The 14,639-nt window shown below is 48.0% G+C and overlaps 1 protein-coding gene across 2 annotated transcripts; it reads left to right on the forward strand.

Moving 5' to 3' along the window:
• Nucleotides 1-10,041: 10,041 nt before the first annotated feature.
• Nucleotides 10,042-14,416, forward strand: GBX2 (gastrulation brain homeobox 2). 2 transcript variants are annotated; one of them, XM_007058121.4, is made up of 2 exons: nt 10,042-10,885; nt 11,992-14,413. In XM_007058121.4, exons 1-2 carry the CDS (start codon nt 10,375-10,377, stop codon nt 12,513-12,515), a joined length of 1,035 nt encoding a protein of 344 aa, XP_007058183.3. In that variant the 5' UTR covers nt 10,042-10,374; the 3' UTR covers nt 12,516-14,413. The 2 variants fall into 2 exon arrangements, with proteins under 2 accessions (XP_007058183.3, XP_043381620.1); XM_043525685.1 differs by having other exon boundaries at nt 10,051-10,885; nt 11,995-14,416.
• The last annotated feature ends 223 nt before the right edge of the window (nt 14,417-14,639 follow it).

Raw genomic sequence — 14,639 nt, forward strand, 5'->3', positions numbered from 1 at the left:
GGCTGCCAATTGCCGTGTGGTGGGGACAGCCACACACATTAATGCTGGCTGACTTGGTGCGACAGAAATGTCCATGCGGCTGAGGGAAGGGATAATGCCGGGGAAAGCAGCCGTTCTCTCCGCCTTTCTGTGAGGTTCCATTTACACAGAACCTTAACTCATGGCTACATGTGACCATCCCAGGGGAAAAAACCTATGGAGAGGGCCCACAGCTCCATGCATGAGACTTGGTGCCTCCTGCTCCCCTCAAGGAGGAGGGACTTATCGTCTCATAGAGGAGAGAGCAGCAGGGCCTGTAGATCGCGTGGCTCCACCAGCTCTGCAAGGGACTCAGGACAAACACGGCAGAAGTTGTGATACCTGGGAAAGGGATACAGCGCTCCTCAGGGCCTGGGTCAGCATGGGTCTCTGAGGAGCTCCCCGCCATACTCCCCTTCAGCCCATGAGCAGCTGGAAGGGTCATTGCATGTATATCCAGTGAGTTAATACTTTCTTGTAGCTCTCCGCCATGTTGTTCCCCTGGCTGGCCTCAGCGCCACTGGCCCTTAGGGAGGTGATGGAGCTGCAGCATGAAACCACAGCCAGGCTTGGCCCCTTCTGCAGAAGGAGCCTGCAGACCACACCACTGAGAGAGAGTCCTGAGCACCACAGCTGAGGCTGATCCTGCACTTGAGCACATGAGAGCTGAAGGGAGCCAGGGCAGCCCCAGCAATTCCGAAGTTAGAACACAGGCAGGGTAAAAAGCCAACCCAGCCGGGGGAGCCTCTCCCAGAGCCCAGCCCAGGATAGCTCATCTGGGCAACATAAGTGGGGGAGTCGTGCTGTGTAGGCAGCACTTGGGAGAATGCCACCCCTCTCCTTCCCACAATATGACCCTAGGCACTAGCCTCTTCCTGGGGGTGGAGGGTGTAGAAGACATAGATGGAAAGTAAGGCTGGTTCCCTACTGGGCCCAAAGCACTGCAGTTGCTACCCACCTCTGCTTCCCTCCCCCCATCTTGCCTCAGCCACACCACCCTAAACCCACAGAGCCCTGCCACATGCTCAGGAATAAGGATGACTCCCCCCCATTCTACAAGTTTAGGGGCCTTCCCATGCTCTCTTGCACCCTGGTATTCTCTGCGGCATGGAATGGAGAGAGCAATTTGGCCCTCCTGCATTCCATTTCATGGGCGCAATCACACTTGGTTCACCTCCTCACCAATCAGAAATCATAGCAGTTCGCTAGAGAAAAATCAGCTAATTATGTGGAGCACAAAAGTCTGGTCTCATCTGAACTAATACTCCTGTCTGACAAGTGCACTTGTTTGTGGGCAGATTCTTAAGGGGTCAGACAATACAAGAGCTGGAGTGTTGGTGCACCGTGCCATGTGCTGACAGATTACCAGGTCTAATTATCTGGCATGCCAACAGTCCAGTGTCCTTTCCTGGAAGATTTTTTAATCAATTATATGTTCATAAATATTTACTTTTCTGCTCTTCACAGCATAATGCAGTCTGCTGGGCTTTGGATTTCTGCATTGGGTAGCCTACCATAAGGAGGAATGACACTCTGGGCTAGCTACAGTGCTGCATCTCCTGAGATGGGAAACGCAGACAGAGCAGCCTCAGGAGAAGAGATGACAAAGGTGACTTTTACACTACTTTTGCACTGATTCTGGGCTTCTGCAGGAGCCAACCTGGCCCCTAAGGGCTGCTCTATCTTCCAGCACCCTCCTCAGGGTTGTCTACAGGCTGCACCAGAGCCCAGAATCCTTCATAGTGCCTATGAGACACACACCCTTCCACCCCCAACACTTCCCTACGCTGGGCTTGTAAAGCAGCACAGAGCCACTTGCACCAGTCTGGGGAATTGTTTCCCTCTACCTCTGCAAACTGCCACAGCAGCATACAGAGGCCAGAGTGGAGTGCGGAACTGATTCCTCTGAATTCAGGCTACACTGATACTTCTGATTCATCTGAATGTAGCTGTGCTGAAGTTAAAGTTATGGACAAGCTTTTCGAAAGCAGGGCCTTAATCTAACCTCCTAATTCCATATTTTGGCACCTAAATTGGCAGCCTGATTTCCTAGAGTGCCAAGCACCCCACATTCTGCAGCCCCGATGACTTCAGTGCGGCGACACAGGGTGGAAGCCAGAAGAGAATGCAGCCAAAGGTTTGTGAGATTAGAATGCCTCTGTTAATTAAAATGGGCCATATTCACCTCTTTGTTGTCAAGCGGTATAGAGAAGGCTGAGGTCATCAAATGATCACACAAAATGATCATGGAGAGATCCTGCAGTCACAAGAAAAAAAGAAAACATCTGAGGGAACTAGCAGTGGGCACGCTAGAAAACACTGACTAAAGAGATCAAAAAGTTACAGACTCTGTGTTGGGGAAGCTACTGAGCCCTGAACTATTACACATATGGCAGCATCTGTAATATGGGGGCAGGGCGTATGGAAATGAGTAGTAAAAGAAAACTTTTCCAAGCCTCTGAAAGTCTCAGATGAGTAAGTTTGAGGCTCTTTGGTGCAGATTTTTAAAGGCATTTAGATGCTGTTCCACTTTGGAAGGGGTGTAATTCTACTGGAAGAGTCTAAAAGTCACTTTAGAATTGAGTGTCCGAATGTGGGGTTATATCAGCATAGCTGTAGCAGGATAATTATTCTATTATAGCTATGCCTTTCGATTTCCACCATGTAGGCAAACCCTTAATCTCTCTGCACCTCACTTTCCCATCTGTAAAATGGGGTGGGAATCTTTCCTTTCTTTCCACCTTTTGACCGTCTTGCTTAGATTGTAAAATTAGATTATATTAGTCTAGATTGTAAAGTTAGATTAAATTTTGAACTGTCTGGGGGAGGGACTGCTTCTTACTGTGTGTTTACACAGCACAATGGGATCTCTAGGAGCTACCGTACATAATAGTAACTCACCACCGGCCAACCTGAGACGTGACCCTGGGTTCCCTGAAAGTTGGAGGCTAACAGAAATGATCAAGGCGGACATCGGTATAGCCAACGCTGCAGTAATAAGGGCTACAAGTCAACAAGTGGACCTTCAAGCCAATCTACAACTTTGCAGGCTATGAGTGCAAAGCACAGCCCACTGAGGGGGTCACCCAACTGCGGCTGTTCAGTTCCATGAGCCCGCATGCTGCCGCCCCCTTGTGCACCAGCTGTGACGGAGGCCCTGAACAAAACCTTTTTATGAGGAAACCGCAATAATCTTGTGGTCCTCTGGGCATGTATTGCAAGGTCATTGTGGGATAAGCAAGGGACAGCCTGCCCCAACTGCAGGGCCAGGAAAGACACAGCCCTACATAGCACAGCATTGACTTACTGTCCGCTTGGTGGAGTAGCTGAAGACCAAATTCTCTCATTTACAGGGATTGAGCTCATGACTAACTCCATTGATTTAAATGGATTTGGACAGAATTATTCTGAGTCCCACCCTTGTAATGAGCAGTATTTGGCCTTTACATTGTTTTTCCAGGGTAGCAGCAACAGTACATGTCCCTAACTCCTCCCACATCTTTTCAAGCCACGCCCCCTTTCCCTGGGGTTGCCGTGTCATGTTACCTTGTGTGTTGTAATTTACATGGCAGCTTCCCAAGGAAAAGCTTATTTAGCCTCTGCCTAGAACATGGAGGCAGATGTCTAGCAAGCTGCTGGGCTTTACAGCTTGCAAGCCATGGGAGCATATGGCCCAGATCCTTAGGTCTTGAGAGGACTTCACCATGTCTGCTTCCCTTGTGCATTCAGAGCTCCTATTGAAATCAGTGCAGGGGTGGAGAGAGAGGGGAGATGAGCCCCCTACCCTACAATATGTGAATGTAAAGGGATATATTGATGTACCTAAGAGAATACCCCTTCACACTGAAAAGAAATCCTACTATATCATGAAACTTTGTCCACCTTGACCCAGCTCCACAAAGTGATCCACAAAGAACTCAATGGAAGTTAGGAGCCTAAATACCTTCTTGACTCTAGTTGTTTGCTTCTGTTTTGCTTCCCATCTCCCTCTCTCTATCTTGTCTATTTAGATGATAAAGTCTCTGGGACTAGGACAGTTGGTTTACAGGGACACTCAGTATATGTGTTTGCACAGCGCCTACACGCAGGGGCCCTGCTCTCTCCTGAAGCCTCTAGGTGCGGCTGCATTACAAATACAACAATAATAGGGGGATGGGGAAGGAATGAAAACACAGCTCCCCCTGGAAAACTTTAATCCCTTTCCTGCCACCTTGCTGTTCCCGAGGGGGTTCTCCAGCTGAGCTTTGGCCTGCTTTATAAACTGCTATGACAGCGATGCCTGAGCATGGGCTCTCCCTCCGAGCGATGCCAGAGCTCAGTTACTCTGCATTTCGTTTGGAACAGCTCCGTAAGCAAGGCATGCTTGCCAGTTATTCCTCCTCCCTGAGCCGGCTCCTTAGCGCCCATCGTTCAACCTTGATTTACTGTCATTTTGCTCACTTCTCCCCCAGCCCTTCCTTTTTAGCCAAATGCCAAACATCTGTCCTGCTTTTTCTTTCATTTCCCCAGAAAATATTTGATCCAATGATTTATAAATGCCTGTCATGTAATCAACCCCTGCCTGGGCACAGGGGCCAGTTTCTTTCTTCTTCCTTTGGACAAGCAGCTCAACCAGGTTGGCTTGTTTCATTTTTCTTTTCTGACGAGTAATTTCAAGGCACTTTGACCCAGCTGGGCCATTTCGATTGCAAAGGCTGAGATTTGTTTATGAACCTTCGTAAGCGTTTGGTCTAAGGAGCTCAATTAGCTGGCGGGGAATATTACTCAGAGTTGGCGGGGCTGCTGCAGAGCGAACTGCCCTGAAAGGCAGCCACCCATCCACAAACCCAGCGCACAATGCGGTGCCTCAGTCACCCCTTTCACCCTTCCCCTGTCCCCGCCCGGTGTTTACAGGTACCAGGGATGAGCATATCTGCGATCTCGCAAACAATACTCTGTGGCAGGCAGATACAAAAGTGGGGCTACTGGTCTAAAGAGGGAGATAGGGGCGCGTTTGAAGTTCGCAGGAGATCGGTAGCAGATTGGAGGCAGAAAAACAAATCTCTAGGGCTAGGAGATAAGGACTCACCTGGCCCCTGGAAACCCGCAGGGTAAGCTTTCCACTGCTTCCTGCCGGCCACAGACTGTCGTCAAACGCCCGCTCTCTGCCTGCTTCAGCAACCCAGATGGCACCGTCCCGAGGACAGCCCCACTCTCCCGTGGGAGAGGTTCAGTGACTTCAGTTCTCCTTGGATTGTAATTTCTCTTCCTACCCTACAAAGAGTAGCGTTAGCCAGCTGAATATCTGGCCATCCTCCTGCGGAACCAGGGTTCCCCTGATCTCCTCTAGACGAGCCTAGCCCCCTCATTGATCAGCTGTTCCCTCTACCCTTCTTTTCGGTCCTTTCTTGCACAAGACGGGCTCGGTCCGACACTTCCCAGCTGCACAAGTCTGGCACATTCCCTCTGGTTTGCCAGAAAGTTTCCTGCGAGCCATTGTACGGCCTGTGCGTTTTGAATGAAACCTCCGCCTCCACCAACTTTGCGTCTAGCCACAAACTGTATCTGGCCGATTGAAATAGGGGACTGGTACTTGCTTTATTTCCTACGTGTGAGAACTGGATTTGTTCTCTTCCCTCTGATCATGAGGATAGTGCTCTGCGTATGTGTTCAATCAAAAGCTTGGCAGAGACCAGTAAGAGGTAGAGAGAAAATTATAAGGGAAAAAAAGGTAAAGGGGGGGGGGACAGACAAGGTTATTCATTACCCAGTGGTCACGCCGAAATCTGTAGTTGCCAACTCCACCCCAGCCATCAGTGACTGCAGGGACCTGTGTCTACAGTCCAACAGCCAGGGAACTCCGCACAGGACAACAAGAGCTTTCAAACACAGTCTGCCTTTCCCCGAGCCTAGCACTATTTACTGCTTTTTTGTAAGGATAGAAATACTAATGAGAGGCGATGAAAACATGGTCATGGAATGGCAAGGTCTAAGTAAACACACCAGCAAGTTTGAAGTAACCAAGTTATAACCCAGAGAGTGTTAGGCCATTTCTAGAAAAGAAAAGAAAAGAAAAGAAAAGAAAAGAAAAGAAAAGAAAAGAAAAGAAAAGAAAAGAAAAGAAAAGAAAAGTCATCTGGCTGGATGCAAACTTTCAAATTCCCTCAAGCCAACTTTGCAACCAAAACAAGAATACAGGCACTCCACTGCCTAGTTAGAAGTGTACCAGTAAATACGTTTATTTCCCATCCCATCCCCCAGTGAGGTTTGCAGCAGACGGGAGGGGGGCGGGGGGGCGGGGGTGTTGCCTACATTTCTAAATTCCACCGCGGCAGAAGAATAGAAGTCAAACTTTATTTTTATTGTATTTTGGAAAGCACTTGATCTTTGCTTGGGAAACTCTATTAATTGAATGGGTTTGCCTTTTTGCCAGGTCTCTTTATCATTATTTATGGGCTTTAAATTGTTTAAAGTTCCCTTGACGTTCAATTTACAAGTTTGGGGACTTTTTTTTTGTTCTGCCTTTTGTCCTCGAGAAAGACATCGTGTTGGCAGGGCTTTGAAACGCCAAACATGAGAGGCTTGCCCGTGAAAAGGGAGCAGGCTAGATCGCTTTTAATTCCACCCTGTTAGTGAATGGCTCTTTTACATAATTGCAGGAGCTGTTTCAAAGCCAAGCCAGGGGCTGACTTCACTTAGAACCGCATGGAGTCTATTTTGGGCTTTCAGATTAAAAAAAGAAGACGAAGAAGAAGCATGAATAAAATCGTTTAAAAAGATGAGGCTTTAATGCTTTGCCATTTGCAAATTGGTGTGTCTGATGGGGGATTTTACACAAGAACCCCTTTGTGAGCCCATCGTGGACACTTGAGGGAGTCTTCTAGGTTAGCTGGATATGAATGCAATCGCCCTGCCCCTAAATAAAACCATCCCCAGCTATTTCCCAACGCCTTCCCAGGAAAGGTTGCAATAATGATTGACTGATCCGGGCGTTGTAAAGAACCCCCAATAATAGTAGTTCCCTGAAAATCCAACACATTTCCCCGGGCAAATGGGGCTGCTCTGTTAGCCAAGCAAGAAGTGCAGAGCGGCACCGCAAGCAAAAGGAAGAGTGCTGGAAGCAGACATTCACATGCTGCCTATGTGCTGTGTTTCCTTTAGTTATTTCCTCTCCAACCCCGGTAACATCAGCAAACGACCAGGTGGGCGCTTCCTCCACCGAAAATTACAGGAATCCACATTAAAGTTCCCTCTCCCTGCTTGTGTTAGCTAGAAACCAACCACTTACATGCCGTTCACTCCAGGCACTACACACCTACATGCAAGAATATGCACGCTGAAATAAACAAAATCTGGCGTTGCTATAGAGACTTCTGAGCTGGTGCCCGGGATGCTGACTAACACTGGCCTCTACCCGGTCTAAAATTGGTGTCAGGAGTGTTTTCATGACCTTGTAGGCTGTAAACTTTTCTTACGGACAGAGTGCTTGCTTTACCGAAAGAGCTAAACTTGTGCCTGGCTTGTGAAGCTTCGGTGGCTTTCCTGAAATGATTTTTGCTCTTCCTCTGCTGATCGAAGTTGCAAAGGAATATATGCAAATTGGCTTGCATACAGAGCATGAGAAGAATAGACTGCGGCCCTCTGCTAATGATTTAGATAGATAGATAGATAGATAGATAGATAGATAGATAGATAGATAGATAGATAGATAGATAGATACTGGTTAATCTGTACAAGGAGCAGGCTAAAAACTGTAAAGGATTTTATTATCTGCAGTCCTCAAGCTTTAAACGCATTGCAGATAGTTTGTGGTGTCTGTGATCGATCTTGTTAATCACTACAAAACTCAAGGATACTTTTATGACACGTACAGTCGTTTTCTAAGCAGTTAAACATTACATGAGAAAATATTACTTTTGCGTTTTAGGAAAAGCACACCAGTAAATAAAAACGCCCGTTGATGGGACTATGCCGGAGTCCCTATACAACAAGCCCTCTGCCGTCGATATCTCCAGGAGCACTTTATAGATGCAAATAATATGCCATAAAATTATTCTAAATGTGGAGGTACTTGGAGGGGTTTTAAATCGTTTGGTGAGTGACATTTAAATACAGAATTATGGCAATTTTCGAGAGACATCGAAAGTTCCCACCATGGTATTTCAGAAGTTTGGATTTCAGAAGTTTGTTTCTTGATTGATTGGAAATATTTGCTCGCCTGGCGATTTAAAAATCAACTGATGGGCACATCTGTGACAAGTGCCAGGGCAAGATAAACCAGACAACTTTCAGAAAGATTAAGGGTCTGTCATAACCATTTTGAAACGCCAGTAAATGGGTGAATTGCTGTGGTATTTCAATGGGTGGGATTATTTAACTTCCTCCGGGCTTCCGAGTTTCTATTTGGATTTTGACTCAGGTGACATCAGTAGATTCTGAAGTAGTTTTTCATGTGAAATGTAATTGTCTACTGCTACCCACAGAGTCATGCCCCCTCTGCCTGCGCACCCATAACGAATTGATGTAAATATACACGGTGCTCTAAGGGATTCCCTCCAAATATGCAGGCATGCGGACGGCTCTCCCGGTACACTTACCAGATGTCTTTAAAATGTGCTGGGGGATGTTTGTGTTCCCCCTTCAGGATAAAGTCTGCAGCGTTACAGACAGTCCGGTGTGATGCAAAGTGGATTTCCCCCCATCACGTAACCTCGCTGGAAAAATTATACTGGGATGAAGATATTCCCTAGTGTGCCATAGAGTTAGGAGTCTGGGAGAGAAAAAGACAGACAGATTTGCAAAGAGTTGGATCGATACTTTCATAAATATCGATTTGCCTTTATCTTCCAATTAAATGTTCATGTAAAAAGACTCCCATCACAAGGGTAACAGCACCCATCTCTCTGATCACTATCTCGGTTAAGGTTTCAAAAGGATGATATCCGCCCCCCTCCCCCCCAGCTTCTGTCCTATTGCAGCTGTTAAAACGGAACAGCAAAGCATTGGTAAATCAGTGGGGATCTCTTCAGTAGATCTGTTTGGCTTGTACACCGGTTTGACTTGTATTTTCCCCGGCTTAGGTTCCCGTGGAATCTTTTATATTTTAATCTTAGTTTTAAGAGAGAGAGAAATCAACTTTTGATAACCTTTTAATCCCAGAAAATCAGCCCAGTGAAAGACAGTTTTAAGCCTGTAGGGGCTACAGCTCATTATTATTAAATCTTCCTTTTCCTACTAACTAAGCGGATCTACTGTCCTTTTTTTAAAAAAGACAAGACAAGATCATATAATTAGTGCATATTTTCAAAAGTGGGGTTTTATTTGAACAAACATCGTAAAGCCTCCATCAGGCTCCAGCGATATCAGCAGGCGACCATTTCAAGCCCCCCGCTTCTCCCTGAGGACCGACCACATTAAAAAAAACAACAGCCTCTCCCTTTATTATCGCAATCGCCCCTGCCGTTAGTGTGGGGGGGTGCGTGCCCGGAAAAGGTGTATTAGGGTTTCAAAAGAGCAGGAAGAATTAAAAAAATAAAACACCAACAACCCCCGAAGCGGGGCTGTTCTCCGCGAAAAAGGGAACACACCGAATTGGTGGGGGGAGGAAACCCCCCGTGCAAACCGTCCGGGATTTATCCTGCCCCCCGTGAATCAAACACAGCATCAACCCGCAGCTCCATCCAGAGACGGGCTCAGGGACCGGGGGACTTTCGTTTGCCGGCGCGGAGCAGAGCCCTGGGCCCGGGGCTGCTGCCGGCGGGGCCGCTGCATGTGAATGGGGCCGGCGGGGGGGCCCCTTGGAAGTGTTAATGGCTTTTCACAAGTTTGCCCGGGACGCGCGGGCCGGTCCCTTCGCCCCCGGCAGCTCTGACCCCTCCCCGCCCCTCGGCCGCGGCGGCTGCCCAGAGCCCGGCCCCGGCGGGGAGGCGGGGCCCAGGCCCCCGCCCCGCCCCCGTCCCCCGCCCCCGGCCAATGGGCGGCCAGGCGGGCGCCCACGTGAGGCGGGCCGCGGGTCGGAAGCCGGCAAAACGTGCACGGGAGAGGAGAGCGCAATTTAAAGGTGCTGGCGGCGCCCGGAGAGAGCCCCGCGCGCTCCGACCCAGGCAGCGTCTCCGCCGCCGCCTCTGCGCACCGCCCAGCGGGGCCCCAGGAGCCGGCGAGGGGATGCCCCCGAAGCCCCCCAGCAGCACCGGAGGCGGCCCGGCGTCGACCCCGGCCTGACTCCTGTCGCTCTGCCCTGCACCCCCCGCCCCGCCCCACTTCCCCCAGCCCGCGCGGGACGGGGCGCCTGGATCTGCCCGGCTCTGGCTGCGCGCCGCGGGACCGGCCGCCTGCTCCTGCCTTTCTGCTCCGCCGCCTCCGGTCCCCGGCAGCTCTATGAGTGCGGCTTTCCAGTCCTCCCTCATGATGATGCAGCGCCCCTTGGGAAGCAGCACGGCCTTCAGCATAGACTCGCTCATAGGCAGCCCTCCCCAGCCCAGCCCGGGCCACTTCGTCTACACCGGCTACCCCATGTTCATGCCCTACCGGCCGGTGGTCTTGCCCCCTCCGCCCCCGCCCCCTCCGACCCTCCCTCAAGCCTCGCTGCAGCCCGCCCTGCCGCCCTCCCACCCCCACCACCAAATCCCCAGCCTGCCCCCCGGCTTCTGCTCCAGCCTGGCCCAAGGGATGGCTCTCACCTCCACGCTCATGGCCACGCTGCCCAGCACCTTCTCCGCCTCCCCGCAGCACCAGGAGGCGGCCCGGAAGTTTGCCCCCCAAGCTCTCCAGGGCAACTTCGACAAGGGCGAAGGGCTCCCGCAGGAGAACGAAGAGGGGAAATCCTTCCTGGGCAAGGAGAGCTCCCTGCTGTCATTCGCCGCCGCAGAAGCCGTGCAGGCTTCCCTGGGTGAGTGGACAAATGACTCTTCTGGGCGCTCCGTTAGAGCAAGTTTTTACTCCCTTTCAGTGAAGCCGGGGTGGGGGGGAAGGGTTATTGCCAGGGGATAAGGACAGATTGTGTGTGTGTCCATCCACAGAATAACCATGTCAATTTCACAAATTTAGCAATTCCATTCCATCGAAATAGGTGATCTCCAGGTACTTTTTACTAGGAAATAAACCCCTCTCCCCCCACTCAAATCCTGGGGGAGGTGGTGAGTCCCACACATTATTTCCAAAGGAATGCACTCGACAAGGGTTGATGAGCTATAACACTGCAAAGCGCAACCTTATCAACCTGAAAACTTAAAATCTATGTCACATGTAATTACTACCGTCTGTCTAATCGCTATTTATAACAGCGCTGGCTGTGCGGCAGGAGGCCAGTTGGATTTTACAATTGATTTCAAGCGTTTAAAAAAATCGCACGCAGGAAAGAATCATCTCTGAAATATTTAATCCTTCCGGGGAAAGATGTCTTTTCCAGAGAGAACTAATCTCGGTTTAAACACTTTCTTCCCATTGTTCACAGTGCTATCCAAAGAGGAAAAGTTTAAGTACTTCTCAAACAAATTAAGTTTCCCAATCTCCGTTTTTTGAGAGGTTTTCCTCTCACTGTTAGAAAATTATTGGCAAGTGAAATTGCATGCAGCTACTGGTAGCCATGTATGAGAACTGTCTCTTCAATCTTGTGTTGTGGCAGAAGGTAACATTTCATAAATCGGCTTGGTGCGAGGCTATGGGGGATGGTGGCTGCTATTCCAACAAATGATGAGAAAATATCGGCCAGGGGAGAAGTGTTGAAACGGGCAGTGAGAAATTCAGTCTAAAGGAAACAGCTGTATGTCCCGAAATGTTACTTTGTGTCTGCCAAGATCGGTTTTCTCTTTCCTCCCTATAATCCCGCTTGCTTTCATCAAACCCGAATAGATCTTCCTCCCCTGTATAAATAGAGAGACATAAATCGAGGAGGATTTAATTCAGTAGAACTAAAATTTATGCTGGAAAATGTTCTGGGACGTCTGCAGAGCTAGCCGTGCAGAATGTAACGAAATGCCTTTGGTTTGCTTTCAGTAGGGGCTGGCCGGGCTCAGGCCAAAGATGATTCCAAAGCGGAAGACGACTCTAAAGGCAAAGAGGAAAGTTTCTCGATGGACAGCGATCTAGATTATAGCTCTGATGACAATATCACAAGCCAAGCCGCTCATAAAGAAGAGGACTCTGGCAACGCACTAGAAGAAAACACCCAGAGCACAAATAACTCAAACACCACCACATCCACTGGCAAAAACAGGCGTAGGAGAACAGCCTTTACCAGCGAGCAGCTGTTAGAGTTGGAAAAGGAATTTCATTGCAAAAAGTACCTGTCTCTGACAGAGAGATCCCAGATCGCTCACGCCCTCAAACTCAGTGAAGTGCAGGTCAAAATCTGGTTCCAGAACAGAAGAGCCAAGTGGAAAAGGGTGAAAGCCGGCAATGCCAACTCGAAAACAGGAGAACCATCCAGAAACCCCAAGATTGTGGTACCCATCCCCGTCCATGTCAGCAGATTTGCCATCAGAAGTCAGCACCAGCAGCTGGAACAAGCCAGACCCTGATACATTTTCCACTACCCCTCCCCGCCCCCCCATCCAAAAGTTTTGATCAATGTTTCCAAATCGGGTTAAAAACAAACACACACAAACTTTAATCTGAACCTTTCGACATATCAAGTAAAGCAAGAATCTATTAATGAGGCTTAAAACCTGTGTTTTGTTTTGGAGCGGGAATATCAAACCCTTGAAGAGACCTAATAAATATTTATGATACTGTCCTACCTTGTGTATAAAGTGCTGGATGTCAGCTGCAGTGTTTTGACTCTTTTGGGACCCAATAACCAGTGACATGAATTCTGACATTCCAGAAGAACAACAACAAAAACTGCAATGCCTATTACCCATCTTTGGGGTTTTGTTCCTTATCATTTTGAAAGGTAAAAATGAAACAAAACTAAGAGGTTTGTTTTCCCTTTTTTGGGTTGGCTGAGTGGCAGACATTTGGGTGAATTATTTTGTTTTATTTTTGCCTGGCTTTCTGTCGATTTGGTTGCATATTCTACTAAGCCATGTTTGAAAAGCACGATCCTCTCTATTGTGTTTAATTTATTTCAATGTAGCCTTTTCCTGATAAGTTATGAAATTTAAAAAGAAACTCAGTCTTGTGAATAAACAAAATCAAAAGCGAAAAAGAAAAAACCCAACCGACTTCTGTACCGAATTTCTTGTGTGATAGTGGGAGCATTTTCCCTCTTACGACAGTATCAGTTTAGGTATGGGTCCTCTGCTTCATAAAGGTGAGGTTTATTGTCAGTAGGAAACATTTCGCAAAATACCTAAAGTTTAACTCTGGGGGAAGGGAGAGCTTGCCACCAAGGTGCTGGCTGAGTTTATGGAAGCGAATTTAATCTATAATAAACTGTCAACAAAACCCTGCTGAAATGGATGTTATAGAAACAGGCTGGCACTGCAGAACCTAGTCCAGGAGGGAGCTGACCAGAAGGGAATACGGTAGCCATGCCTGTGATTCTAGGTACCTTGAATTGAAAAGGATCAGACAGGTCTTCTGCCCCCTCCGTAAATATTCAACACACACACACCCATGCACCGAATTACCTGGCGCTTTAAAACCAGCCGGTACTGAAAAGTCTGTCAATGAACTGTTCTGATTTTACTTCTGCTCCAGTCGTGTGCAGGGTTACTGTGGAGTGTCAGACAATGAGAGAGATGCAGGCAGTTTACTCTTGCAAGTGGGACTGACTTTGTATTGTTATCTGACCTGCCGCGCTGTATTTGATAAACGCTCTAGGAAATTAACAGGGCCAAGTCAGTATCTATTCGCTGCCTACGATCTGTCTGATTAGGAGGAAGAAAAACTGCAACCCCGCAACGTTGTCAGAACTGTGGAGGGTCTTTAGTGATATTTTAAAGCAAAGCCCCTGTTCCCCCCCAAAGTTGTCATGATGCCACACTAATTGGGATGCGCACAATGCAATAATCTGTAACGACATGATAAAAATGACAATATTCCGCTAAAAGCTCGGCCAAAATAAACCCATCGAAATGGGGAATTTTTCTTTTCCACATGATTATGGGATTAGGAGACCAGAACTTGTTTCCGCCTGGTTATGAGCATACACATCAACGGTTGAAATATATATTTGATTGTCTACTCTTCCCCCCCCCTTCTATCGAAAGCTTGTTTGCTAACAAAAAGACTTTGATTATTAACAATCATTGAACGCTAAATACTACCTTTCCTCCCACAGATATTTAAACAAAAATATTGTCTCTATCACTCGCCTATAACGCATCTACTGTGGGCATCAGGGACAGAGGCGACCTACAAATAGAAAGACAGGAATTAAAAGCGTTAATTTGCTAAATAAAATTAAAAACAAACAAAAAAAGCAGCCAGCTCCTAACTGGCTGTGAAAGTGGACAATTAAGGAGAGCTGCAAGGAGCAATTTGCTATGCAGATAGCGCTGAGACTTCTAGTTTAAGCTTCAGTGAGTAAATCAAATGTTCCAGAAGGTCAATACCAATATTGACATAATTTATATCAGTTGCACTTCATCATATATTTTTTTTTAATGCTGGGGTTTAAATTGCATTAGAACGGTCTGGAAATGAAGCTTTGTAAGGACACAGCATCTTGTGTGTGCTTTCCCTTCTAAACTGCCCCA

Source organism: Chelonia mydas, chromosome 11, assembly GCF_015237465.2.
Source record: "Chelonia mydas isolate rCheMyd1 chromosome 11, rCheMyd1.pri.v2, whole genome shotgun sequence".
Classification (NCBI taxonomy): domain Eukaryota; kingdom Metazoa; phylum Chordata; order Testudines; family Cheloniidae; genus Chelonia; species Chelonia mydas.

What these genes read in the sequence shown, in the direction of transcription:
- GBX2 (XM_007058121.4), top strand. Translation starts at nt 10,375, where the DNA reads ATGAGTGCGGCTTTCCAGTCCTCCCTCATGATGATGCAGCGCCCCTTG. An exon ending in AGCCGTGCAGGCTTCCCTGG is followed by an intron (nt 10,886 to 11,991) that starts GTGAGTGGACAA and finishes GTTTGCTTTCAG; the next exon opens with TAGGGGCTGGCCGGGCTCAG.